This window comes from Mastigoproctus giganteus, chromosome 11 (genome assembly GCF_048544385.1).
Source record: "Mastigoproctus giganteus isolate SK-2022 chromosome 11, ASM4854438v1, whole genome shotgun sequence".
Classification (NCBI taxonomy): Eukaryota; Metazoa; Arthropoda; class Arachnida; order Uropygi; family Thelyphonidae; genus Mastigoproctus; species Mastigoproctus giganteus.
The window spans coordinates 48,111,227-48,139,139 of NC_143585.1; the positions used below are offsets into that span (position 1 = coordinate 48,111,227).

At 38.7% G+C, this 27,913-nt stretch overlaps 1 protein-coding gene across 1 annotated transcript; it reads left to right on the plus strand.

Annotated features, from left to right (window-relative positions):
• The first annotated feature begins 5,447 nt into the window (after nucleotides 1–5,447).
• On the plus strand, nucleotides 5,448–27,065 carry LOC150077982 (general transcription factor II-I repeat domain-containing protein 2A-like). Its single transcript, XM_090384422.1, has 2 exons — nucleotides 5,448–6,428; nucleotides 27,030–27,065. The coding sequence occupies exons 1-2, from the start codon at nucleotides 5,448–5,450 to the stop codon at nucleotides 27,063–27,065; spliced, it is 1,017 nt and encodes a 338-aa protein (XP_090240548.1).
• The last annotated feature ends 848 nt before the right edge of the window (nucleotides 27,066–27,913 follow it).

A 27,913-nucleotide genomic window follows, 5' to 3' on the forward strand; every position in this document is an offset into this window, starting at 1 on the left:
CTCTAGAGACATGTACTCACAAACTATACTGGGACCGTACCGTAATACCAGACGAAGTGATACCACACAACATATCAGACACAACCCTCATCAACAGAAGGAAATGATTACCGACCTGAACGACACAGTGGTACCGATCACCTGCAACCTCCAGAGCACCAACGAGAGAGAGACAGGAAGTACACAGACAGTCAAAGCCACAGAGTCAAAGAATGTGGCTTATGGAACTCATAATGACCATCCCAATAACTGTGTCAACTACAGGCATGGTGCCAAAGAGCTTCAATAAGAACCTAGCAGCAATAAGCCTCTCAGAGAACACTCACATGGAAATCTTTAAAGCCACAGTTCTGATCACCTGTAAATTGGTCAGAGAGTTCCTCGACCAATAATAGTAACCAGACATGACAGCAATCCCAGCACCCGTCGCGGTATGAGAAAACCCATTAGGAGAAGAAAAAGATAATATTAATTTTAATATTTTATTTATGAAACCAAAACTAACAACTTATTAAGGAATTAACAACTTATTAATGAAGCTACAGCCTTATCAGAAATTTGGATATACTGTAACATAGAGTTGAAAGTAAATATTGAATATTATGACAGCATCCCTCTAGAAAAATAACGGGAAATGATTTCAAATTATTTCAACCATATTGAAAGGACGGGAGAAATTAAAAAAAAAGCATCCACAATAAGTAATGAAGTATTAAAAAATCAAGGTCTTCAGCTTCAAAATAGACAAAATGTTTCTTCCTTATTTTAAAAGTAAATTTTATCTATTGACTTTGTGGACCCTAGGCAAAAGTATTTTTGCGACCTGGTAAAGATTGCCCCATCTACAATAGCCATTATGTCCATATAAATGTTTATTATGAATGCTTTTGGATTAATAATAATAATGATAATGATAAATGAATAGGTTTCGGTGCCGTTTTATAAAGTCATGGCACGGGGGAATTCAAAGGACATACATATGAGGTCGCGTGTGATTGTCATGGAGTCGCTGACAGGAAAAAGTTGGGACCTCTGGGCTAAAGTCCTATAACGCCACTGGTATATACAAGCACACACAAGTAGCCATAACTCGGTTCGTGCACTTATCTAGATTCCAGAGGACTCAGTGATGGCTAAACCAAAATTGTGCGGAAAGAATAAGAAGAAAGTTTCCGGAAGAAGGGGTTCTGTGCGGCCGAATCGCCAAGGAAAAAAATTTATGTCTCCTTATCCGTAGTTTTATGATTCTCGCAGCGGCAGAGGGCGTCATGGTAGAATTTTGTGTTTTTTTAAATTGTAAATACGAAATTTTGTTATACGTTCCGAGGGGACCGGGCCTCATGATTTTACGAGCGCTAGGTGTTGTTTGCCTAGGGGTAAGGTAAGGTGTAAGGTGTAAGGTGTATTTAGTGTCAGATGGCACCAGGGGTTTCCCCCCTCTCCGTGTTGCTTTCATTGTGGGTGTACCAGTTTGCTGGAAATGCCAGAGGTTTAAAAGTGTATGGATATTGTATACGTTTAGTGTCATGTACCGTTGTTCATCTGGTCGTTTAGCCGCTGGACCCCTGCTGAGGTCCAACATTGCCCCACCTTCGCCCCGTGGAGGTAGACCAGGAACCCAGTAGTTTTAGTTTCAAAATGGCAGGTCCTGCCACATAATTTCCTGAGATTTCAGAGGCTAGAAGCTAAATAAAAAAAACGCGCGCGCTCTTTTATATGCACGTACGTACAGACAGGTACATATATCCATCATGGTCGGTTTGATGATCGTTAGGTGAGGGGGATAATGCTTGCATAATAAAGCCCGAAAGAATAGGCGAACGGGAATTTTGACATAATTAAGTTTTTGTGTGTGGGACATTCGCTAGCATAAAGACAGAGTGGGTGGGAGACTGAAGGCTGTGGGGGGTTAAGGCAGAAATATGGGGATGATAGAGTAGGCAACCCCAGAAGTCAGTGAGGCAGGCCCATGCCTCACCAGGAGAAAATAGGGGCACCGGGGGGACTGTCCCACCACAGGCGCTGGGGAGGGGGTGGAAAGGCACCAGGCAAGGGAGCCCCGGTGCGATCGCCAACAAGCGTCTTCAGGAAAACTATACAATGACCCTGTTGGTGGTGTCCAATCTGGTTTCATGTCCGAGTTGTCATCCTTGAGGCCTGAGTCCCGTCCATGTTAGTCTTACCTTAGGGTGGCTTATTTCCTAAGCTTTCCAGTTCTCAGGAGTGTGTCTTGTTCACATAGACCCAGCTAGTGGGGTGTCTAAGTTTGGTAGACGTCTTCATTTGTCTTTCATGGGACATGGGTCCCGTCCATGTTAGTCTATTTTGGTATTGTTTGTTTCCTGAGTTTTCTAATTCTTGGGGGGTGGGTTATTTCTGATGTCCCAGTCCTAGCGAGCTGAAGAATAGATGTCTTTGGTTATAATGTTAGTGGGTTGTGGGCTGCGGCCATTTGGTTTCTCTTCCTCCTCCTCCTCCTCCTCCTCGCGAACAGTGCCTGTGCGTAATCCGAGAAGGCTTGCTACTCCTCCTTCGTGTTTAGGAGGTGATGTTCTTGTCCTTGTGGTAAGTAGTGGATTCTGGTGAGTAAAACACCACGTAGGTCTTCATAGAGATTGCAGTCATACATTAGGTGCTGCCAGCTCTCCAGCCCCCCACAAGTGCAAGTTGGATCAACCTGAATCCCAAGGGGTAAAATAGGCCCTGGGGCAAATTACGGCGTTTATTGCATGGGAAATGCTGGATTGCTCACTGCGGTTCGTGATGCTTGATTTATGCGCCGTCGCTGCTAACCCATGTAACCGGAGCTTCGTTTGTAGTTCGTTCACATAACTGTCATATTAGGGTCACCCGAGAACAATCTCATCTACGCATTAAGTCCATAAATTGCGTATGTTCTCTGGTCTGTTTCTACGCTTTCCTGAACGGAAAACAGGCAAAGTTTCCGGTGTGAAGGGGAACCTTGCTATCCTCGCCTGAGACCAACTAATAACCACTCTAAGAACCTCAACGCGTTAAACTCTTAGTTAATGTTTTTTATGAATGTTAGGTTGATAGGTGAGGTGTGTGTGCTATGCGCCAAAGCAGTTAAGGCCATGAAGAATCAGTATATTGTGTCTGTAATTGCGTGTGCATTCTTTGATCGGCTTGCTGTTCGCTAGACGAAAAACCCTGAATCTCCGAGAGTAAAAATATGCAACCCTCACCTGAGACCGACTAACTGAACCACGTTATGCAAAAAGGCCTAAAAATTCCTTCTGTCATCGACGGGACTTGAACTCAGGTTTTCTCCACCCGGACGAGGTAAGGGGATTCTCGTTGAAATAAATTACTTTCAGCTGTGGTTGAGAAGAGTTTGATAAATTTCAAAGTGAAAGTGGATATTCGTTTTTAGCGAGGATGAAGTGTAGGTGCCTGAGAATTTTTTCCTTTCTTCTTTTTTTGGGGGGAGGAGAGATACAGAAACGGATTGCTTTCTTGCATCGTCATAACTCATGACATAATTGAGCCTAAGTTACGATCAGAGTGAGTCGAAATGTTCAAAGCAACTCCAAGGTGAAACAGTGATTGCAGTTTACAGGAACATGATGCATCAGAAGGAAGAATTATAAGTTTGTAGGAGCAGTTTTTGTCACCACTGTGAACGGTATATCCACGGACAGCGACTTTAGTATGTCCTTCGTGATCTCTCAGACAGACTTCGCGTCATTGATGCATGCATCCATAATATCAAATTATCGATCAGTTTTTTTGCTAAATCAGTCTGCAGCCTTGTGTAAATGCTCTTTCCAGATGACTAAGTGTCACTAGATAGTCTGGATCACTTTCGCTTCCCTTTGGCATCCCAGACGTGTTCGTAGGGAAAGTAGGCAGGCCAATCTATACGAATGCTACCCTCCAGCATATTGTTGACCAGCCAGTTATGCTGTGTGGGGGAGAGCATTGCCGTCTATCTCCTGGTCTGCATCACCAGCACAGGGAAGGACCATGAGTCGCAGAATCTCTGTGGAGGTCCGTACAACCACAGAAACTAATGCCATCCCACAGCAGAAATCCACCCACCATACTACGTACCTGTAACTATACAGAGTCCTTCGTGGGTAGCACAGTTGGTATAATTGCCGTCCTCCCTACACCGCGTTTAAAAGGCCTGAGTTCGAGTTCCGTCGATGACGTCAGGAATTTTTATAAGAGTTTTCACAGCATGACTGAGTTAATCGGTCTCAGATGGGGGTAGCGTGGTTTTACTCCCGGAAACTCGGGTTTTTTAGTCGAGCAAACAGAAAATCGGCCATGCAATTTACAGGCGTTATACGCGGAGCAGTATGGCCTTAGTTGCTGATGCTCCTAAAACCCAACAACAACAACAATGTATATAGAGTTGTTTCGGATTTGTCTTTTATATCACACTAGGGTCCGGAGGGAGAAACGGACTGAAATCTGGTACTGAGACCACTGTGAATATTAATACTGTAAATTGTCTAATAAATTGTGCAATGATCCCATGAATGTTTTGAACTACATAGAAAGTCTTTCGAATTCCATCTATATTAGTGTGACTTAAATATTTACTTGCTCATAATGACGTAGGGTGTTTCATCTACCCTCAGTAAACAAATTTTACGAACACTGCAGCAGTTAAAGCACATATTGGCTTCCCCCGGCTAGCGGGCCGTATCAGTTCCTCTACTTCTTTTGATCCGGCCCTAACCTATTTCAGCGAAGTTTGTCCGATTCATGGTGGGAGAAAACATGGTGTTTTCTACCAACTAACATTAAGCTGACGTCATATGACTTGCGCAAAACACACCATGTTTTCTCCCACACGTGTTAGAACGTGTCAGTTCGGTGCCTGCATTGATGTTGTGTTCTGTTCGGTGCCTGCATTGATGTTGTGTTCTGTTCGGTGCCTGCGGTGTAGAAGACAGTTTGTTTGACATTTCTGAATATCGCTTATAAATTTGGGACAATGTCAGGGGGTTATATAAAAAAAAAAAAGAAAAGTAGATGCAGAGAATCGTCAGTTTCAAGACAACTGGACGGAGGATTATTATTTCATTCTGAATAAAGGATTTCCTGTATGTTTGTTGTGTAAGGAATCCGTATCTGTCAACAAAGAATACAATTTGAAGAGACACTTTACTTCGAGACATGCGGATCACCAAAAAATTGATGGACAACTACGAAAAGATGAAATACAGAAGTTGAAGAAGAACTTGGATACCCAGCAGCAAATGTTCAACAAGCAAAGAACGCAGCACCACATCATTGAAAAAGCCAGCTTTGTGGTAAGCAAAAAAATCGCTAAGCATTCTAATTCATTTGGTGAAGGAGAATTTATCAAAGAATGTCTGCTGGATGTTGCAAGTATAATATGACCTGAAAAGAAAAAAGACTTGGAGGATATTCGTTTGTCGAGACGTACTGTTGTCCGACGGATATAAATTATGGCTGATGATATCAAAAAAAATTTAAACGAGAAGATTGCTAGATTCAAAGCATTTTTAATTGCTTTGGATAACAGCACCAATGCCTCCGATACAGCACAACTTGCAATATTTCTTCGAGGAGTTGATGCGGATTTCAACATCACAGAAGAATTATTGGCGCTTCGGCCGTTAAAAGGAACAACTACCGGTGAAGATATATTTGAAACAGTCAACACAGTCTTCGAGAGATTTGGGCTTAAATGGAGTTCACTCTCTGGCATATGCACTGATGGAGCCCCTGCAATGGTTGGTGCAAAGGGATTTATTGGAATAATTCATGAAAGAGCAGTAGAACTACAGATCCATCAGGAAAATTTAACAAATTTTCACTGCATTATCCACCAACAAAATCTGTGTGGAAAATCGATTAAATTCACAAATGATATGGAAGTTGTAGTAGCTAGTATTAACTTTAATAAGTCACGTGCACTTAATCACCGCCAATTTAAGGAGTATTTGGCGGACCTATTTTCGGATTATGAAGGTGTGTCTTATTATTGTGAAGTGAGGTGGTTGAGAAAAGGTAAAATGTTAAAACGATTTTATGATCTGAGACAAGACATTGCAGATTTTATGGACATAAAAGGAAACACAATTAACCAAGTAAAAGATGATGAGTGGGTATGTGATTTAGCATTTCTTGTAGATACCACCGGATACCTAAACGAACTGAATCTCAAATTGCAAAAACAAAGACAATTGACTCATGAACTGCATGGACATATCAAAGCTTTTTGTAATAAACTAAGATTGTTGGAAAGTCAGATAAGAGCTAAAAATTGTTATCATTTTCCTACTCTAGCAGCTCATAAAAATATCCCTTATAATTGTTATGGAGAAGAACTGAAGGCACTAATAGAGAAATTTGATACAAGATTTGCTGACTTCCAAAACAAAGACTCCACATTCGCTATATTTGTTCGTCCGATGGATGCTGATGTAAATGATGTGCCACAAAACTTACAGATGGAACTTATTGAACTTCAGGCGGATTCAGTGCTAAAATCACAATTTAACAACATTGCTTTGACGGATTTTTATAAATTTTATTTGGCGGAAGAAAAATATACAAATTTGCGCGCCTTTTCAAGAAAAATCATTTGTCTTTTTGGCAGCACATATATGTGTGAACAGTCTTTTCCGAGGATGAAATACAATAAATCAAAAATTCGGACAAGAATAACGCATAGGACAATTTATCGCATTTATCGTTAATCGCATAGGACAATTATCCTATGCGATTAACGTCGATATTGATAGTCTCGTAGTTCAGGCACAAGGCCAATCTTCACATTAAATTGTTATGTCGTTCATCATATATTATAAAATTTATGTAGAGCTTTATATCAAAGCATTATATTATAAATAAATGAAATATGAAGTAGCAACTTGTTTTAATTCATTTAATATTAATTTTTTATTTAATAATTTGGTCCGGCCCTTGACTTGGAGACAGAATGATAATTTGACCACCGAACTAGGAAAGATTGCCCATGCCTGCCTTAGAGGATGTCAAATACATTAACACATGGCCAGTGTCCATGTTTGTGTAAAAATTATTTAGAAATAAATTAATTATACAGAAGGAATTATTAAACGAATTATTTATATACACTCACTTGCCAAAATAATTAGAAATCGAATCTTTATTTAATATCCAGTGGGACCATCTTTTGTTCGAATGAAAGTTCGCGCACGTCGTGACATGGATTCCACTAAGTGTCGGAGGGAGTCTAACTCCAAATTTGACCATTCTTCCATCAAATATTCCATCAGAATATTTATTAGCTGATGTTTTACGGTCGGTAGAAAACTATCGTTTCCAACATAGTCCAAACATTCCCAAGTGAATTCCGATGCTGACAATTAGGTAGCCAGAAAAGATGTTGGAAACCTTGTGAATATTCCTCGAACCATTCAGATATAATTTTTGCCCGACGGATAGTTGCGTTGGTGTCTTGAAATAATCCATCGTAATCCGAGAAAAATTAAGTACTGAAGGGGAAGTTTGTCCGAGAGGAGAAACAGATATTTAGTTGAGGTAACACAACCCTCTAAGGGGAAAAGCAGACCTAGTCTGTACCAACAGACCGTATCCCATACGATGATATCACCTCCAGTCGCTTGAACGGTGAAAATGAGACAGTCTAGATGCATGGCTTCATTGGGTTCACGCCACACTTTCACTCTAGTATTGATGCAAAAAAATGTAAACCGAAACTCAGCAGGCCATATGATCTTTTTACATTATTCGACGGTCCAATACCGGCCTCACTCCAATCGAATGTTTTTTTACCGAAAGAAGTGGCTTTCGTATAGGCACACGACTACCAAATCCCAGATTCTTCAATTCTCGTTGACTAAGAAGCCCCAAGAAAGCGAACAGTATTTATCTGATACCAAGGAACTTGTGATACACACCATTCGTTAACTTATATTTGCATACCGTACCTTTAATTATCTATTGACTCCAATTGCAAAAGGTTTCAAATTTTTTGACTAGTAAGTGTAAAAAAATAATTTCGATCTTTGGTGATTTTAAAGTGTAATAATACATGTATGAGTATGGGCACCGTTTGGAATTTTCAGAAAGAGGAAGGGGGCCCTGTGCTGTGAAAATCAGTATTATGATATTGCCAAAAATCAATTGGGCAAGTGGGCCTCCTCTGTCCCTTTCGATACTTATGTGGCTGTAAGTTGTAAACATAACAAGCAGCAGCAGAAGAGAACACGAATAATTTAACACTGATTTATTCAGCGTGCCCCTAGCAACGAAGCATATTCAACCAATACAATAGTACAAGGTCCTTATTTTCTGAAGGAAACTCTATTAGTTTATAAACCTTGGAGCATTACTTTCTGTTGGTTTAGTGTATGTTTCAGGCAAAACAAATAGATTGACCATATTTCTGGGTTAGTAAAACGCGTGTTTACAATGTGGAGAAAGCACCAAAGCGTCTTTGAATCTCATGAAATATTTGTACTGTTGTTGTAGTAGTAGGGTTTTTAGGAGCATCACCACCTATGACCATATTGCTCAGTGAATATTGCGTGCAAATTGTGTGTTCCGAGGTAGATTTTCTGTTTCCTGAATGAAAAACTCGAATTTCCAGGAGAAAAAATCATGCTACCCTGGACCGACTAACTCAGCCACGTTGTGAAAAATATCCACAAAAATTCCCCACGTTATCGATGTTATTCGAACTCAGGTCTTTTCCACCCGGAGTGTGGAGGACGGCGATTCTACCCACTGTGCTACCACGAGGGCGTTTTCGTACTATACTGTTTCATATTCCCAGGTGGAAAGAGACTTACTATTTATAATTCTTATATTTGTCAGCATATCGTGTTTGTAAATGATGTGTATGCGAGCGTTATTGGCAGTATGAAAAACAAAAAAAAAAAATGGTCCCAAGTTCTACAGTGTGAAAACCCCCATAAACGTTCCTGTCATCCAACATGGATTTGACGAGAATCGAACCTAGATCCATATTGCAAGCAATCAGCAACACTATCCACTTATTGACCGCCAGGACACTTATATTAGACTGTCAAAGAGACAAATACTAGCTTACAGTATGCATTACCCATCTACAATCTTTGCCCACCTACTTAGAAAACGTTCTCGCGTACCCATCCCACGTATTCACTACGATTACCAAATATCAAAATTATTTTTGCACTTACGTTTTGAAATAGGATTTTAGTGAAGGAATGTTGCTGGTATTTTTATATAGAATGAGTCGACTGAATCTGTCGACCCAATTATGATCTTAAGGTGTTCCAGATTTCAAAATCATAATCTAAAAGCAGATCACAAACTCGTAGATCAATAAATGACCTATCACCATGATTTTGTTGACCTTATAATTAGGAAAAGGTTGCCTGAATTGGACAGGCTCTTTGATTAGACCAAACAGTGACTGTCCAATCAAAGAAACCTACTTGGAAAATCTGGACACTACTTCCTGGATTGGATACATTTAATTACTTTCATTTATGTTTGGCATCGATAAATATTTAGTGAACAGTTTGCTAAAGATTTGCTAAAAATTAATGACGTTGTCCAGTTCAGACAATTTTTCTTTAAATAACATAATAATAATAATTTCGCTTTTCAATTATCGGGATTTCAGAATATAAAAAGAATGGTACAATGGATATCATTTTCTGAACGCCCGTAATCTGATGAGAAATTCATTAGCAAGGTTGATTTGCCAAAACACTGTTGCTCTAGGGATCCAAGGTCGCAGTGGTCCCAGCCCAACCATTATTATTGGTCTTTGGTTGCGGGATATCATTTTATAACCCCTAAAAATACACTGCCTTACTATTAATATCCGGACACTCCTCCTTGGATAGTTGGCCACATCCTACCCGTGCACCATGTGTCACTCGTAGGTTTGGAGGAGCGAGTAGTACGATTTTGAATGCAAGATGCCACCATCGACGGAGTTAACAGACTTCTAGTGCGGAACGATAATAGGGGGCCACATAATCGTTCGGTCTATACGTGACAGTTAAACATCACTGAAAATCCCTAAGTCGAGTGTTGGTGACTTCATCTGCAAATGTAAGTGTACTAGCGCAGAAATCCTCACAAAACGACCCAAAAATTCTCCGAAGCTGACACAATGTGATAGGATACCCCTGCAAAGAATCATTCGCTCGGAACACAAGTCGACGTTGTCGCAGCAAATACTGGCCCTTAGTGAGACGATTGGGACAAATGTCAGCCAGTATAGCTCAGGAAACTGCATGATCTAGGTATCCAAGTTTGCGCAGGTTTTCTCAGGTTGACAAATATCAGACATCGTGTTGTGTAAGGTTCTTCCTTTTTTGAACAATAGATCACCGAAAAGCTACGCTCTGGAATGTCACGATACATACATGATCTACCACTCTGAAGATCGTGCCTGGGTGTGACGGATAACAGGAAAAAGCTACCTGCCGGACTGTATCGTCCTAACAATTAAGTTTGGCGGAGGTAGCGTAATGTTCTGCAGCTGTTTTAAGTGGTTTGGTCTGGGAATATTGGTTGTTTTTGACAAAACAATGAGAGCTGAAGTCTATCTACACGTCTTAGACAATAATGATTGAGTGGGAGAAGACAGAGATGTTATCATGGGCACCACTCTTGAATTAATGTTATTAGTATAGCTTCCAAAGGTTCGATGGCGGGCCCATTTTTGTTTTGAGTAATTATTAATCATATTGATGGAGGTATATCAACTTAATCTTTAAGTTTCAAATGATACAAAGGTTGGCAGGGTTGTTAATGACAGTAATCAAGGTATGCCGCAACTAGATCAAGAAAAATTAAATGGGCTGAGAAATGGTAGTTGAAATTTGACATTGACACATGCAAGGTACTGCTTGTGGGTAACAGTAACTCCAAATTAACGTACGAACTGTGTGGTACTACACTCAGAGTAGTGGAGAATGAAAAAGTGCTGTGGTAATTGTGCGGTCAGATATGAATACAGATCTGGAAGATTTATCTGACGAACGTTGTGCAGGTGGGGAGTCTGAATAACTCCAAGGAAGAACTAGAGAAATTATTAGAGGGGATGCACAGGTAATGTGGGAAGTGTTTTCTTTTCTTTTCTTTTTTTTGGTCGATGCTGTATAAGTTTGCTTTCTTGCATCATTTGCCGCTATTAATACTGAGAGGTTATCTACGTTGCGCCAGCACATCAGGGAAGGCCATACCTGTGTCAACAGGACAACGCTCCATGTCAAATCTCTCGCATAGTTATTGACCGGTTTGAGGACAAGAGAGTCGAAACGTTGGACTGGTCAGCATTCCTCACGTCATCGACGGGACTCCAACTCAGGTCTTTTCCATCGCTTCTAGGAAGTGTCAGGTTGATTTGTAGATCAAAGTGTTTCTATTAGCCAGGTATTGGGCACGGGGTCGAAGGCCTTGAAGTAGTCGATGTACAGGTCGCTATGCTTCTTGCAGGCTTGCTCTATAACTGCCGCTTCAATAATCAATTGTTCCTTGCATCCTTTGCACATCTGCTTACATCGCTTCTGCTGCTCGGCCATGATGTTCAAGCTCTCCAAGTCGTCCAATATCTTCGTAGTTATGCAGTTCATCAGGATCTTGTATATTGTTGAGAGACAGATGATTGGTCTGTTCTTTGCCGGGTTCGTGGTGTCTTTGTCCTTAGCCTGCAGTTAGGTGATTCCTTGAGTCAAAGACTCTGGAACTGTGCCAGGATGCATAATTATCTGGGTAAACTGCTTATTATTATTATTTAAACACATTTTCCCCTTTGTGGAATTTTTTCGTCCCGTAATGGGTACCCGTGGCAAGTGCATGGGCTGATTGGTTGTGTCCGGTTACTATTATTATTGTTATTACTGTTGGTCGAGGATTTCTCTTATTATCCTACATGTGTTCAGGATCATGGCTTTCTGGAGTTCCATGTAAGTGTTCTCTGGCAGGCGGGAACACTTACATGGAACTCCAGAAAGCTGCGAATACGCTGCGAGGTTCTTATGGCGGCTCTTTGGCACCATGCCGGTTGTTGACACAGTGATCGGGGTGGATTATTATTATTATTAAAAAATATTATGCGTACTTTAATGTAAGAACAAAATAATATAAAAACTTTTATGTAAGAACAAAATAATATAAGAACTTTTATGTAAGAACAAAATAATATAAGAACTTTTCTGTAAGAATAATACAAAATCACCCCAAAGAAATAGCTAATGCTAAAATAGATTGTTGGCAAGGATTTGTCAAACAGGTTGGGAATTCAGAACCGTGGGGATTAGTTTACAAAATCTCCAGAAACAAACTAATTTGTGGAGAAGTGTACAATACAGTGAGAATAAACGGAGCAGAATCTGAGGACTGGAGCTCTACGGTACATGCTATAGTGTCAAGTCTGTTCCCTAAAGATATCCAAGAGTTGGATACATTGGAGCAAGGCCATATACGTCTTGAAAACAGTATGTATACGGGTTCAACTGATATTGAGTGTTTTAATCTGTTGGAGTAGGGTTCTGCCATAGCTAGACTAAACAGCAAGAAATGCCCCGGAATGGACCATGTGGAGAATCTTGTTATCGTCAAGTTATTCAACTTATACCCACAAATACTGCTAAATCTCTTGAACAAATGCCTCCTGGAAGGATACTTTCCAAATCAGGGGAAATTGGCATTGCTCAAGATTCTTCACAAGACAGGGAAAAACACAACCGATCCCCGGGCTTACAGACAAATCTCCTTACTTGCTAATCTGGAAAAGTTATTCGAACATCTTCTGGCTCCCAAAATACTACAAAAATTTGAGGAAAACCTATTGTGCTCAAGCTGCTAGTTTGGCTTCAAAAAAGGGAGGTCTACTGACGATGTTTTGGCAATTGTTGTGGACTTTGAGGGCGCTTTTGAGTCCATCTGGTGGGAGAAAGTGCCCTCAGGTCTTTAAGACTGGTTAAATATGATAATTGTGTGTACAGGGTACTTAGATCATACTTTAATGAGAGATACATCATTGTCAAGGCAAAGCAACTGTCGTATAAGGCCCAGGTTTCGAGAGGATGTCCCCAGTGGTCGGTGTTGGGGCCTTTCCTCTGGAATGCCATATTAGATCAGTGGCTCACGAGGGCACAGGAGGATTCTCTAAAGGTGGCCTACGCCGATGGCCTTGTGATTGCCATAGAAGGAAGCTCACGTAAGGTATTAGAGGACAAAATTCAACTCATCTTAGATGATTTGGTGGCATGGGCTGAAATAAACAAGCTCAAGATATCTCTGAGTAAAACAAATTTCGTGGCATTTAAAAACCACTTTAATTATGGAAGACCACCAAGAATTCAACTGAATGTTTCACAGATACCTTATGTTCCTCAAAACAAATATCGTGGTATAATCCTCGATTATAAATTAACCTTTCTCCCTCATGTCACCAAACTGAAGAAAAAAATTAGAAATTTTACTGCTTCGGTCATAAGAATCTCCAAAAAAGACTGAGGTCTGAATAAAAAGACCATGAAACTATATTATAAAGCAATATTTCTGCCTATAGTTTCGTACGGAGCAGGTATTTGGCACCAGAACATCATTAAGGTGAAAATCAAAAATAAGCTACTATCATTTCAAAGAACAGTGCTACTGGCACTAAATAATGCCCCTCGTACAGTATCAAACAATGCCCTCCAAATGCTTGGAGGAGAACGGCCTTTAGATTTATTTATCTTATACCATGGCATGATTTATAAACATAAGAAAGGACTGCAGGTATCTATTATGGGAATTACAACGGACCCAGTTAATAACTTGAAGACAGAATGGAAAAGAATATGGAGTGAAATGGTTAGTATTTTGCAAAGTAGATGGAATGAGTCTGTGCATGGTGAAGTCACAAAGAAGTATATTGAAAATGTTGAGTTTGCTTCTACTCAACCTTCTGTGTCATGGTTTGCACCAAGCATGTTTACGACGTATTTATTAACAGGCCATGGATCTTTGAGGGCCAAACTTTTCGACAGAGCTTTGGAGCCAGAACCTTTTTGCACCTGTGGTCAAATGGAGGACTGGATCCATGTTTTACTGTTTTGTCCGCAATATACAGACCATCGAGTATTGCTACTTAATCAGGTTCCAGGTCTAGCTGAAGACAATGTAAAAATACTAGTTGAGAACAAAACAAACTTTGAGACTTTCCAGACCTTTTCAGAATCGGTCTTTAAGAAAAGACTTGAACTAAGAACTCAAATCAAAAATCGAATATAAATCTGACAGCTGAGAAGTCGATATATATGTTTGTATCCCATTAAATATAAATAGGATGACTTGTAAGATATGTAAATTTAATTGTATTGTTAGGATTTAGAGTTAAAATTCTATTATCTTGTAGAAATGTAAATATTTACTTTGCTAAGTTTATTGGAGTTATCCAAATTGTCTTGATTCTGCTGTGGCTTGGATATTTTTCCCTTTTTTTTTGCTGGTTTCCAGGTTTGGACAACCTGGGGAGGGGATTGCTGGCACCCACCGGTATTGCACTATCTCCGGTGGGTGCGGGATTTGTGCACAAGGCACTAAAGGTGATAGTGGACCCAGGCTTGGCTGCTTGTGCCTGGGGACGGGCAGCGGCTGTAGGTGTTGGCTGCTCCCTGGTGGCAAGGTAGACGTACACAAGCTATAAAAAGCTTTGCAGAGTTTCTGCCCAAACACAGACGTGCAAGGTGGAGATGGGCTAAGGCCTAGGAGCCACCCTTGATACAGCAAAACACACACACACACACACACACACACACACACACACACACACACACACACACACACACACACACACACACACACACACACACACACACGTGTTCATATATAATATAGTATTTTATATATGTATAATGAGAATGCTAATGAATATAAAATTGTATATATATCTTATTTGTAAGTTTTGTACATAATTTGTAAATAATTGTGTGTGCAAATAAATGAAAAAAAAATGGAATGTAAGACAAAATGCTTTCGGTTCTTACATAAAACTCGTTGGTTTTTTGCTCTTCTATTGTTTTAGAGACAGGCCCATATTTATGTTTCGCTGAAATATATTTTTACTACATATCATGAAAACGTTTTTAAACCCTGCACAAATTAACAATACACTTCATTCCACGAGAGTTGTGACATAAGAACAATGCGTGCGCAGGACTTTGATATGATAAAGAATTAAATATTAAAGTACGAGACCTGGCGTTTTACGTGAATATAAGAACACTGAAATTTGTATTCATCAGTACCGAACGGTTTAACTGTCTATCTGTGGGTAGGAAGTAACTGTTTCGGCCATTAGCATCAACGACATCATGGCGCGTAGAGCTGCAAGTAGCAGTAGTAGTGATAGTAGCAGTAGCAGCAGTAGTAGTGATAGTAGCAGTAGTAGTGATAGTAGCAGTAGTAGTGATAGTAGCAGTAGTAGTGATAGTAGCAGTAGCAGCAGTAGCAGCAGTAGTAGTTATAGTAGCAGTAGCAGCAGTAGTAGTTATAGTAGCAGTAGCAGCAGCAGTAGTAGTCGTAGTCGTAGTAGTAGAAGTAGTTGGGGTGGCAATCAACAAAATCGTTTTGGAAAGAAAACCAAAAGAAAGCAAACAATACAAAGAAGGACCAAGAGGAAAGAATCATTCAAATTCTATATCCGAATGGTATTAAAACAGGTGCACCCTGATTTATCACTGTCCAAAACGGGAATGTGGATCCTCAACTGCTTCATTTTCGACTCATCGAAACGTAATGCTGGAGAAGTTTCCAGGATGGAAAGGGTTTCTCAGAATGCTAAAGACGTACGAACTGCTGTGAGGTTGGTCCTTCTTGAGGAATTAGCAAAGCATGCAATCCCTGAAGGAACGAAAGCCTTTATCAAGTTTTCAAGAGACCGCTCAGCTGCATAAATTCCTTCGGCCATTTGGATTCGCAGACGAATCTTTGATTATTTGGTTTCCCAGATGAACTTAAATCTCCATAAACTGACTTGAGGTGTCCATTGCAGAACTATTGCTATTTTAACTTATCATGTTTAGTGTTAACAATAATGGATTGATTAGAAAATTTTTAAATTAAAAATACTGCAAGGAAGTAAGTGAACTTTTCTGATTTTCTTTATGTTATAATTATAATTTTAGCGTGTAAATAATTAACACGCCGTACTTGCTTTAAGTGGAGTGTATCAATCCGTCTGATGTCATTTACTGCAACGTCAGCTTGTGGGCGGAGTCAGATACATAATTCCAGTATCATATAGCATGATGCTATTTGAATCAACCCACAGTTATTATAATATTATAATTCTAGTTGCTTCTAAAGAACAGAAAAACTGGTCCAAACTGGTTTTACTTATAATAATAGAAATAAATGCACATCAAATTTCTGGGACCATCGGCAAGACTAGAGGAGTCTGTCAGCCGCACGGTCTGATGATGGGTATCGGTAAGATACCTGAAACTTTATCTTAATGTATGGTAATTTAGTAATTTATTTTTTATTTAGTAATTTAGCTTATTAAACTATATTATAAATTTCACTTAGTATAAAACTCCGCCTTGGTGACTATCTTTGAGTGCCCTCTTCGAGGACTAAAATTGTGGTATTCACAAAGCGAAAGGTCAGAACTATAGTCTGTGCGTGGCAGCAGTTTTCATCCATTCTTGTTGTTCGTTTGGAGAAGCATGGTTTGAATTCCAATGGAAAGCGGAGTAATTCTTAAAGGCGGAGGGGGTAGGGTTTTTCCAGTGAGCTATTTCGGATTTTTCAGTCCGAATAACAAAGAAATCAACTTTGTAAACGCACAATTGAACTTGCTGTTGAAGATCCAATATAATTAGCGTATATACACTAACCTGCCAAAAGTATCCAGCATCACGTTCGGAAAAGGCACGCATTTTAATGAACAAATTAATAAGGCGAGGTGGCAAACTTCGGGTACCAAAATAACTCGAAACAAAAACATAATAACGTACTATAGGAAAAACTGATAAAAATCAGTGGTCTTCATTAATAATAAAAAGGTAACAATATTTGAAAATTTCCTATGAGAACTTATATTACCGATTTAATGGCTACGTGTAGTTGATAGGCTATAAAACAAATTTATTTTCGAATTAAAAAAAAAATACTTTCTAATAGCACATTTTCTCTGTACAGAGTCCACTCGATACATATCCACTTATATCTCGGCTTTCAAAATGACAGAAGGAAAAGCTCCCTAAAAACTCACCTCTGAGAAGTAGCGCGACGGACAAGCTCGATTCTTTTTGCTAGGTAATTACTTCTTGGTATGCATAATTAATTTTACAATATTCTAAATTTATGCCACAAAATTTTAAGGATTTATTTTCTTAAAAAGTAATTACAACTATCAAGTTTATCTGAATATTCTTTGTAAAACTGATAAGAAGACTGCACAATAATATTTACACTTTTCCAACAGTACATGCCAAAATATACTGCTATTTTGAACGACAAACATTTTCAGGAATATTCTAAATTTTTGGGATGGAGTGTACATTTCATATATTTTTATTCTTGGATAATTTGGACTTCTAATCTTTCATCACATTGCCTTTGTAGCTTTCAGCATTCAAGAATGCAAGGTTTTTCTTGTAAAAAACAGAAAAGAGCGCGGCAGAATCAATTTGTAAATTTAGCAACTGATTCTGAAGTGCAGGTCGTGTCTCAAGTTGGCCATTAACAGTTGTTTTGGTCAAGAGGAGAAGGCCATTAGGGAACTTTAAACAGGTGTCATCGTTGATTAGAGTTAGTTCAGCCAGTGACATAGGCCACGGAAATTGCTACCATACCACAAGGAATTATCTTGATGGTGATGTCAGACTAGGAAAACAAAGGAATTAAGTTATCATTCAAGGACAATGGTGGGTGAAAGCTCTTTCTCGAAAAGCATCATGGTCCACATATTAGTGGAGTTACTGATGAAACAAATATTTAAATTGTCTAAAATTATTTTGTAATATTAGAAATAAATTTATTTTTAAACACCTTTCCTGATATTTTAAGAAAATACTATTTATAATGAAAAAAAGTAGATACGATGACAGAAGATGATTATTTTTGTTCTTAGTCCAATGGATCTACAAGGAAATTTCTAAATCCAAATCAAATTTTTTGGTAATTCTTGTACTATTTCGGCTCGCTTCTCTCTAAAATATGGATTCTTTCGAATTTACCTATGACAAATTGTCATGGGTAAATTCCAAATGCAAACGTGGGACTAAGTTCTTTTAATATTCTGATAAACAATGCGCGATCTTGGTAATATGGGGGTTCTGTGCACATACACTGTCTTACCATTAAAATATGGACATGTGCACATCTACAAATGACTTTTGTTTACAGGAAAATTAAAAACGGTGCTGATACCTTTGAGTTAGCCTAGAGTCTCCGTGGAAAACTGTCCTATATCCATCGGGGCCAGCAGCGCCCAATCGTTCGGACTTTATTATCCACACGAACAGTGATTTGCTGTGTTCACCATCAAGCTTATTACGTGTTCACCATTCAGCTTATTACACCAAATGCTCCCACATAATTCAAAGTCTGTCATCTGTATATAACATCGCTTCGCATGTTCAAGGTATTGAACGCACCGTTTCGTTTACTTACCAAAGACTACGCATTTTTTCCCCCTTTATCACCTTCAAACTCCTACTCCAGGATGGTAACAGAAGTTATCGGATGTTCTGCTGCGCCCATCACCTTGACACACTAATCGTTTCCGTCCATATATATTAGAGTAATATAGGTGAATTTTCAATAAATTCGTACGTTCTAGATATATCAATTTCAACCAGTATACTGTAGGTGTGTGTATTAAGTAGTACATTGAGTGGACAGAAATCATAAGATACCCACCTAGTAACGGTTAGACCCACCTTTTTCCGGATAAGGGCAGTCACACGGCGAGGCATTGAGTCCACTAGTTCACGAAAGCGTTACACAGGTATTTTCATCCAAGCTTGCTGCACCGCTGTCCATAATTCCGCCGCATTCCTAGGTGGAAAATCCAAAGCTCGAACAGACCTTTCCACAGCATCCCAAAGAGGCTCCACAGGGTTCATGTCCGGTGAAATGGGAGGACATTCCAGGGTGGTAAAATCTGCAGAACGCTCTTCCGACCATGTTCTAGTCACCACGGTTCTGTGGGGAAGCGCATTGCCCTGTGGGTACATGATGACCATGAAAGGATGGACACGTAACCTGGACTGTTCACAGATGCGTCTAAATGTACCAGGCGTCCCAACTTGTACCAGTTGAACACACCCCAGACCATTACCTACCATCCACTTAAACAGTTCCTTGTTGACATGACGGGTGCATAGCTTCGTGTGGTTTCCGCCAGATAGGCACCCTCCTGTCCGCTCTAAATAACTGGAAACGGGATTCATGGGACCAGGAAACCCGTCTCTAGTCATCCAAGGTCCAGTTGCCGATGTTTTTTCGCCCAGTTGAGGTGTAGAGTCCTGTGTCGTGGTGTCAGCAATGGGATTCTGGTGGGTTTCTGGCACCTCCCTCGTTGAAGTCGGCAGTGATTTTTGCCAGTGTCGCTCTCTGGAACGCTGAAAACACTCTAGATCTGAAAAGGAGTCTCCAGGTTCTGATAACACATTCCGGCTTGTTCTTAAAATACGAACTTTGAATTTAATTCCTGTTTCGTGTTGAAATTTAACGTTCTTTGGAACCACTGGTGTATTTCTTTCTACATGGAAATTTGTTCATATACCAGTTCCTAAAAATGGTGATAATCTCGCATTCTCCTCCTAGTGTACCTACCTGAACTCTTTTCTAAATTACGGAGAAATTAGTCAAATACCAACTTTTACTACCTTGAAACATTCTATCTTCAATTAAATTCTGCCAGTGTCTATATTGGCTTGCGTTATTAACCTGTGGAGAGATTCGGTGAATGATTCTGCAAAACTCAAGTGGCTCCCTCGATGTCGGAATATAACACGAAAGCTTGCTTTGAAGGCATTACCATCAAAGAGAAATTATTCGAATTTCGGTTTATTTTTTTAGATTAAAATGAAATGCTTGAATCTCTCTCCGTTTTTATGAGACAAGTTTTTGTTTTTCTTTTTTTGTAAAATTACTATTTAAAGGATGAAAATGAAGTTTGAGCAGACAATGACATTAGCACTTTTTTTTTATTTTTCATTCAAAAATGCATACATCTTTCCTGTTTAAATTGACGAATACATTGCATATGTATTGACTACAACCACGACTGTATTGAATAATTCCTTCTTGATAGGTTCACTGTCTTTTAATAACCTGATTTCAGTTATTCACCTAGGAGTATTTGCCGAATCTTTACAACCTGTGTGGATGAAAAGATATCTCTTTTATAATATTGTAATATAAAATGCAGTTCTTCATTAAGAAAAGAAAATAATTTCAAAGGCATATTTCTGAAAGTATTATAATTAAATAAATTCAGTAGAAATGAAATTCATTATCAGTGATGCTTGAAAGAAAGGAAATCGGCGCCAAATACATCAGCATAAGTTTTATAATTTAATTCACTCTCTCATTTACATTTTTAATTAAGTTAGTTTTGTAGGTTGAGGAAATTCAAAGACATTTGGCTACCTTTTAATATATATAGTAAACTGTAATTACCCTTTATCCTACATCTGCTCTTTTTGTAATTGGGCAAATGTCTCTTCTGTTGCAAGCTCCTTTACAGTGATTTTCTCGATGATGCTGCTCAAACCATATAAGCTGTTCTTTCAACTGATTAGATATCATTCTTCTCAAAATGACAACAAAGCGTGTTTAATTTATATCAAAATATATAAGAAGAACGAAGTGAAATTTGCTTAATTTATATATAATGAATATTTTTGTTTTCTTTCTATAATAATCTCAATGAGGGAAGATGAACGTATTGTACACAAAGAACTTCTAGGCCTTGTGTAATTCTGTAGATCCTGTACTACTGTGCATGGGCTGAAGGTTAGAAGACAGAAAATACTTTCTGGCATTAGAACTGAATTCCTGAAAATTGCAATTATCAGGAAATACATAAATAGGAAGGCTATTCTAGAGAACAGAAGTAGAGAAAAAACTACTTGTCTTAGTTTTGGGTTGAATAGTGAATGCATTTTGGCTAGTTATGGTGCGTGTTCGGATTGGGTTCGAAGAGAGCGGTGAAATTCTACCATGAACCAGTTCTTCCGAACTGACTCATTGAAGAATATACAGAAAAGGCATGCTGCATAACTGAACGTCGATGTGACATCGAAAGCGTGAGGGGGGAGGGAGGAAGGAGATGAATAACAGAAGTGTCATTAATTAACAAGAATGCTCTCTTCGGATAGAATATATAAGCTTGAGGAAAGTTTTGCGGCCACCACTCGAGATGAAGCAATACTCCACAGTAGGGGGTTTGTTATTTTCATTGAAGTAGTTGTTAAGGAGATTAGCAAGCGCCCGAACACTAATAATACAACGGATAACTTCATTTCTTCTAAAATTCCCTACATTTATTTTCCGAGAAATATATCAGTAGGGAATTTTAGAAGAAATGAAGTTATTAGTGGTATTACTGTGGGAAAATGATATAGGAAAGCAAGCTTATAAAGCATCCACCAAAAACAAAACCCTATACACTTTACCCATACATACCCTCCAAGAATTTGTCTAGTTCTTCCTTGAATTTATTCAAACCACCGACTTCCACGACATAAGATGGAAGTTTGATTTATCAACTATGCTCTGGCTAAAGGCAAACTTTCACACAAATATCTTGCAGTCATCCTTTCTCAATTTGAATTTTTGTCCTTCCATGTGTCTAGTTCAGCAAGAGGAAGAATGCCATCAAAATTTGGCTTACTCAAACCGTTCAAGGCTTTAAACATCTGAATCCGATTTCTTAAGTAATAGAGAAATCAATTAACCGCTAACTCTTAAACTACCTAGAAACCTTCCGTCTGATCAACTATCGCCAGTATGGATTCCGTCAGTATCGATCCACTGGTGATATTCTGGCTTATGTTACCTATTTATGGACTAATTCAATGGAAAGGTTCGGTGAAACACAAGTAGTTGCTCTTGACATCTCAAAGGCTTTCGGTCGTGTTTGGCATAAAGATTTTCTAAACAAGCTTCCATCGTATGGTTTGCCAACTGTTTTTACTAATTTGTTATCCAGTTTTCTCTTTGATCTCTCACTAAGGGTGATGGAAGATGGCTCTCTGTCTTCTGACTTCTCCACTAATGCCGGTGTCCCCCAAGGTTCAGTTCTTTCCCCCACTCTTTTCCTCTTGTATATTAATGACCTTCTTCCATTGACTGGAAATCTTATCCATAGTTTTGACGATGATAGCACATTGCATTCCACTTTCCATTTTGAGAAACCTTGTCCTGCTCAATCAGCTTCAACTTCTTGAAAATCTGCTACGAATTCCTTAAATGACGATCTTCAAATAATTCTCCAGTGGGGTAAAGACAACTTAGTTGATTTCAACCCTTCTAAAACTCATTCTTGTCTTATATCTTGCAAAAAGGATTCTTCTGCTTCTATGCTTTACTTTGCTTCTAAACTTTAGACCTTTGGAATAAAAGAATCACCACTATGCCACTGCGGTGAAAATCAGACATGGACACATCTGATCCATGAATGTCTCCTCTTTGAGGATATAAGATTTCACTTTATAACAAAAATATGTTTCAACCCAAAGGATCGGGAACACCTTGTATTGTGGGAGGAGGAATACTAAAGAGCCCTCTCGCAATTTTCGCCCGAACTGTACAGCAGACTACGAGCACTACCACAACTCCCTAAACTCGACACTGGAACTCTGAGAACTGAAACGGACAACAATGACTAGGACTTTACTGGATGAGATCTAGATCCCATTAGTGGCACCATCCCACACTGACATCCTGATTATTGGACCAGCAGTGGACGGGATCCTACCCCAACACTGACCAACTATTGGACGGGACACTCTCACGGACCTGACGAAGCCACAGCTTTGCTGCATACACGCCATGTTGGCAATCTGAGCCGGCTCCCTTGTTCGGCCCTTTCTTCTCTATCACCCCGGCGGGGGGAGGTGACGCTTTTCTGACTCGTCCCCTCCTTGCCGACCCCACTCTTCCCTCTGGTGGGGCATGGGCATGCCCCACTGATTCCACCTGGGATCGTTTTCCCTATTGATCCCATTCATCTGTCTTTATCCCTCCAATCTTCAATCTCCCTACCCAACTCTATTTGTATGCAAGTGAATGCCCCACACGCCAAAAATAACTGTATCTAAATTACGCTGTTCGCCCACCATTTTGGCTTGTCCAATTCTAGCGCAATATCCCCATACAATTTATTTTATTTTATTTTTGAAGAACAACGGTACATAACATAACACACTCACATGATCCACACACTTTTAAATCTCTGGCCTTCCCAGTGAACTGGTACACTCACAATGAAAGCAACGCGGAGATGGGGGAAACCCCTGGTGCGTTAGATACTTAACACACTTTGCACTTTATCCTTATTTTCTTTGGTGCTAAGCACAAATGAAGCCTAAAAACAGACAAATAACAAAGCTATAATTTATTTTTATTTAAATATTATCTTACACATATCTGTATAAAGCCTTCGCTGGCAAGCTCAGGCGATGCTAGGATCGCCATGCCGGAGCTTTCACTTCCTGCTCAACTGGTCCGCCTTACTGCGGCGATGGTTGGTAACTAGGGAACTGTGATGTTCCACTGGACCCCTAGGCCAGAAGGTCAGATAAAGAACAAAGTAGCAAACACTCGGCACTATCGTTTACGCTGCAGATTTATGACAGAAATCATGTACGTCCTAAGACATCTAGAGTCACATCTGCTAGACTCATGTGTCGAATATAAGGCATTAACAAAATTTGTACAGGAGTTTTTCACTTGACGCAGAACACAAATTGCTGTTCACAGGCAAACTCAACAAGAAGGGAACTGAGACCTGATGAACACCTAGACCCCACAACCTACACGATAGATACGAGGAAATACGACTGACGCAAATTCTTTTCTTCCACAGAATTCCCATAATATGCGAAAAATACAAACATCACGTTTGGTTCAATGAGTTATTCCAATGGACATTGAGCATAATTAGATGGTAGATATCAATATGCGGTTCAGTTTGAGGTTCGCAATTCATTTCGTTCAAAGAGACTCATGTTAGTGTGGTAAATCTGGTTTGCTGTGTTATAAGCTGGTTGGTTGTTTCAGGATTTTAGGCTCATTGGCAACTTAGGCCATGTTGTGACGTGTATGTCTATAAATTGCGTGTATGTCTCTGATCGCTTTACAGTTTTTCTGGAAGAAATATTCCGATTTTCCGAGTGAAAAAAAAACAAACAAAAAACATGCTACTCTCACCTAAGACTGGCTAACTCAGCCACATTGTGAAAATGGCGTATAATAATTCGCCGTGTCATTGACGGGTGCTAAATTAGGTATTTTCGTCCCGGTGTTCGGAGGACGGTGATTATACCACCCATAAGGGCTAATGTGGTAAGAGACAGGGTTCGATTTCCAATGATTTCTAATGGTGTTGGTTAAAAATATTTTCTTAATTTTATAAAAATGTAACAAATTTCAAATTTAATAAAAATTAAATGGACAAATAATATGTGTGATAAAGATCAAATACTGAAGGGTCTTATAAAGTCAATTTCTTCAATCCACAAGTTCCGTTACCCTGAGCAAATATACCAATGTTCCTAGCGCAGCTCATTATTACAGCTTGCTATGATTCGTACACAAATTTTTCTGCTCTAATGAAATTTGAGGAGGAATTAAAGTGTTGTAGGTCATCAACTTTTCAGTGGAACCAGCTCTGTAAGCTGTTTGGAAATAACTATGGCAATTAGTCATGTAATTCTCTACAATATGTGTATCGTATTTGGCCCTCTCTCTAAATAAAAGCATTAAAATTTTATCTTATGCTCGAACATTAAACTTAAGTTCTTTTCCAGTGAAGTATTTTCTATCTGGATAAGATCGTTTAAGTTGGCGGTTATAACTCATATTCTTGAGCTTTTGCTTCTAAAGATTTTCAATATTCTGTCATTTTTTTACTTTTATAAAGAGAGATATATAAACAAATCCATCCTCATTTCAGACCTCCCAAAATATGATTTATAACTTTGTTTTTCTCATTGAATCCATACACTGCATTTACAAATTGTATTGTTCCCGATACACCCGTCTCGGATCGAAGGCATGTTGACATCCTGGCGCTATATGTGATTAACTAATAGATGAGGTTACTCTTCTGGTGTTCGGAGATCCTTTCGTCTTTTTGAACAGTTCTTTTCACTTATGAATTTTCTTATATTCTAATTGATGTTCTTCACGGTATTATTTAAATCGTTGGCATGGGCGTCGGTGGGCTAGTCGTCTTAGATAAGGGAATTTGAGGTGAGAATTTCTACAATTTCGGGTAAAAAAAAAAAATAGTGGAACATCAGTAGTGGTCTTACAAGTCACGTTTGAATCTATAAGCATTTAGCAAGCTGGATGTTTAATTATTTGTTTCTTTATTATATTCACAAACTTTTAATTTTAGAAATTATTAACAAAGGCACTTTGTTAATTAATAAAAACAACATTAGTAATATTCATAATCGTTTAGTCATGGGTTTTGTTTTCATTTTCCAGCTACATTTTATTTTTATTTTTCATATTCAATCTTTTAAAGTCACCTTTATTTTTTTTTAAACATCAAGGATGAGGGTTCGGAATGTTTTCCTAATGTCATTAAAGGTGACATAGAAAAACGATGCTAAGTCTCAACAGAGATTGGGCACTGCGATAGGGTTGAAAATTGCACAATACTTGGAGTGAAAAAGAGGTTATTATCGAAAGTGAGCTCCGTCGAGTTTATTGTATTATTTATTTAATTAGGGCTTTGTTTTCATTTTTGATTTAATCGTAGTTTTAAACTACTGGATAACAGCACTTTATTTAATTAATAGCAAATGCAGCCTATGTGGTTTTAGCCTTGAAATTTCCTTCCTGAGTAATATGGGCTTTTACTTTTTTTAGTGATGTTTAGTATCGTGCGGAATTTTATTCTTGAACCGAATTATTGGAAATCATAAAGACAGTCTTATAGTTTCAGAAATTGGCCATTACTTTCCTTACTGCTAGAGCTGTTTGTTGAATTCTTCTCTGTCATCTATGCCTCTTTGATTCAAGAGTAAAGTGACGTATCCATGTTTCGTCAATTTCGGTTGAACTTGCAAAATAGGAAAGTATATCCATGGAGTCAGTATATCGTTTCTGTAAATTCTTTGTCAACCTGCGTGTTCCTCTGAATGAAAGCCTGAGTTTTCGGAAGAAACAAAAATGAAACTCTTTGGCAAGACCGGCTAACTTGGTCATAGGGTGTAAAATATCCATAAAAGTGCTCCCAATCCTATAGAAATGATAATCAAAAGAAATTTTCACTAGGGTAGAGGGACAGAAAAACAGTAGTCGTAGCCACTGATCACGAGGTCCTTTCCTCATCGCAACCTGTTCCAATACAGAGGGATGAATTGTATACCTTTACCTATTGACAGACGCAAAACAAAACCAAACCTTCACCATGGTGTTCTTGGAATAAACGTTTATTAACTTCCAGCGAATTTACAATTTTTCTGTTAGAGAAAACTTCTGTTTTGTTCATTCTTTTAATTGACGAATTAAAGTTGAATTAATAGACGTCTCTTTTAGAGACGAATTTTCTCTTTCCATAGCTGACTACCCTTTGAATAAGGTCAAATTTCTTAAACCAACTCTACAATTACGTTTTCTTAATTTTAACCACTATCCTCTTGTTAGAATCATTCCAGAAAGGGAAAATTCGTCTATTATAAAATTTTTTACAGCCCTTTTAATGCTTTTTAAGTAGAATGCAATAATAATATAAATAAAATATAATAAAATTAGCATAAATACATTTTTGAAAACGATTGTTTGGATATATTTTAGAATGCAGTTTTCTTTTTCTTTTTCAGTGGACATTTATTTGTGAGATGAACGATCCAGAATGAATCCTGGAGCCACAACATTAAACGGTGTGGTTTACGTTGTAGGAGGTAGTAATGGTAGCGATCGCCTTACTTCATTGGAACGTTATGACCCTTTAAACAACCAGTGGACTATCGTAAGTAACATGATCAAATGTCGAAGTAGAATGGGTTGCGTTACTCAAAAAGGCTATATCTACGTCTTGGGTGGCTGGAACTACCCTAACTCTATGAGTTCCTGCGAGAAGTACGATCCAAATAGCAACCTGTGGACCGAAATTGCGGATCTGAATGATGCGAGATCACGGTGCACTGCAGAGGTAAGATAACACGGAAAGAACCAATGACAAAGGGGTTTATAGCGCATCCTTTTTCACCCTAATATTTTCACAATACTTTTAAATATTGCAAATGAAAACATTCCAGATAATTATTTAAAATTCCTTGCTTGTAATTTAGTTTTTGTTTTATTTTTTCCTTTGCAGGTGGTAAACGATCGTGTCTATATCATAGGCGGTGTGAACAACAGCGGATTTGCAGTTAATTGTGAGTTTTATGATGACGCCAAAGAAAAGTGGATTCCTTCAGCACCTTTAAACATTCCTCGTGACTGTCTGTCTTCGTGTACGATTACAGGATTGCCGAATATATGCCAATACATCAGAAGATTTGGAAAGTTCCACGTTTTCCAAGGCGACGAGTTGGATTTGCAATGAAACCATGGATTTTCAGCTACAATCAATAAGAAAAAGAAAAATGTGCTTTCTCAGTTGGATGTTCTTAAAATTCTTAGAGACGATTAAAATCTGTTGTTAACTTAGAAAGATTTTCTGAAAGCAGATTTTGAAAGATATCATAAAGTAGAGGAATCT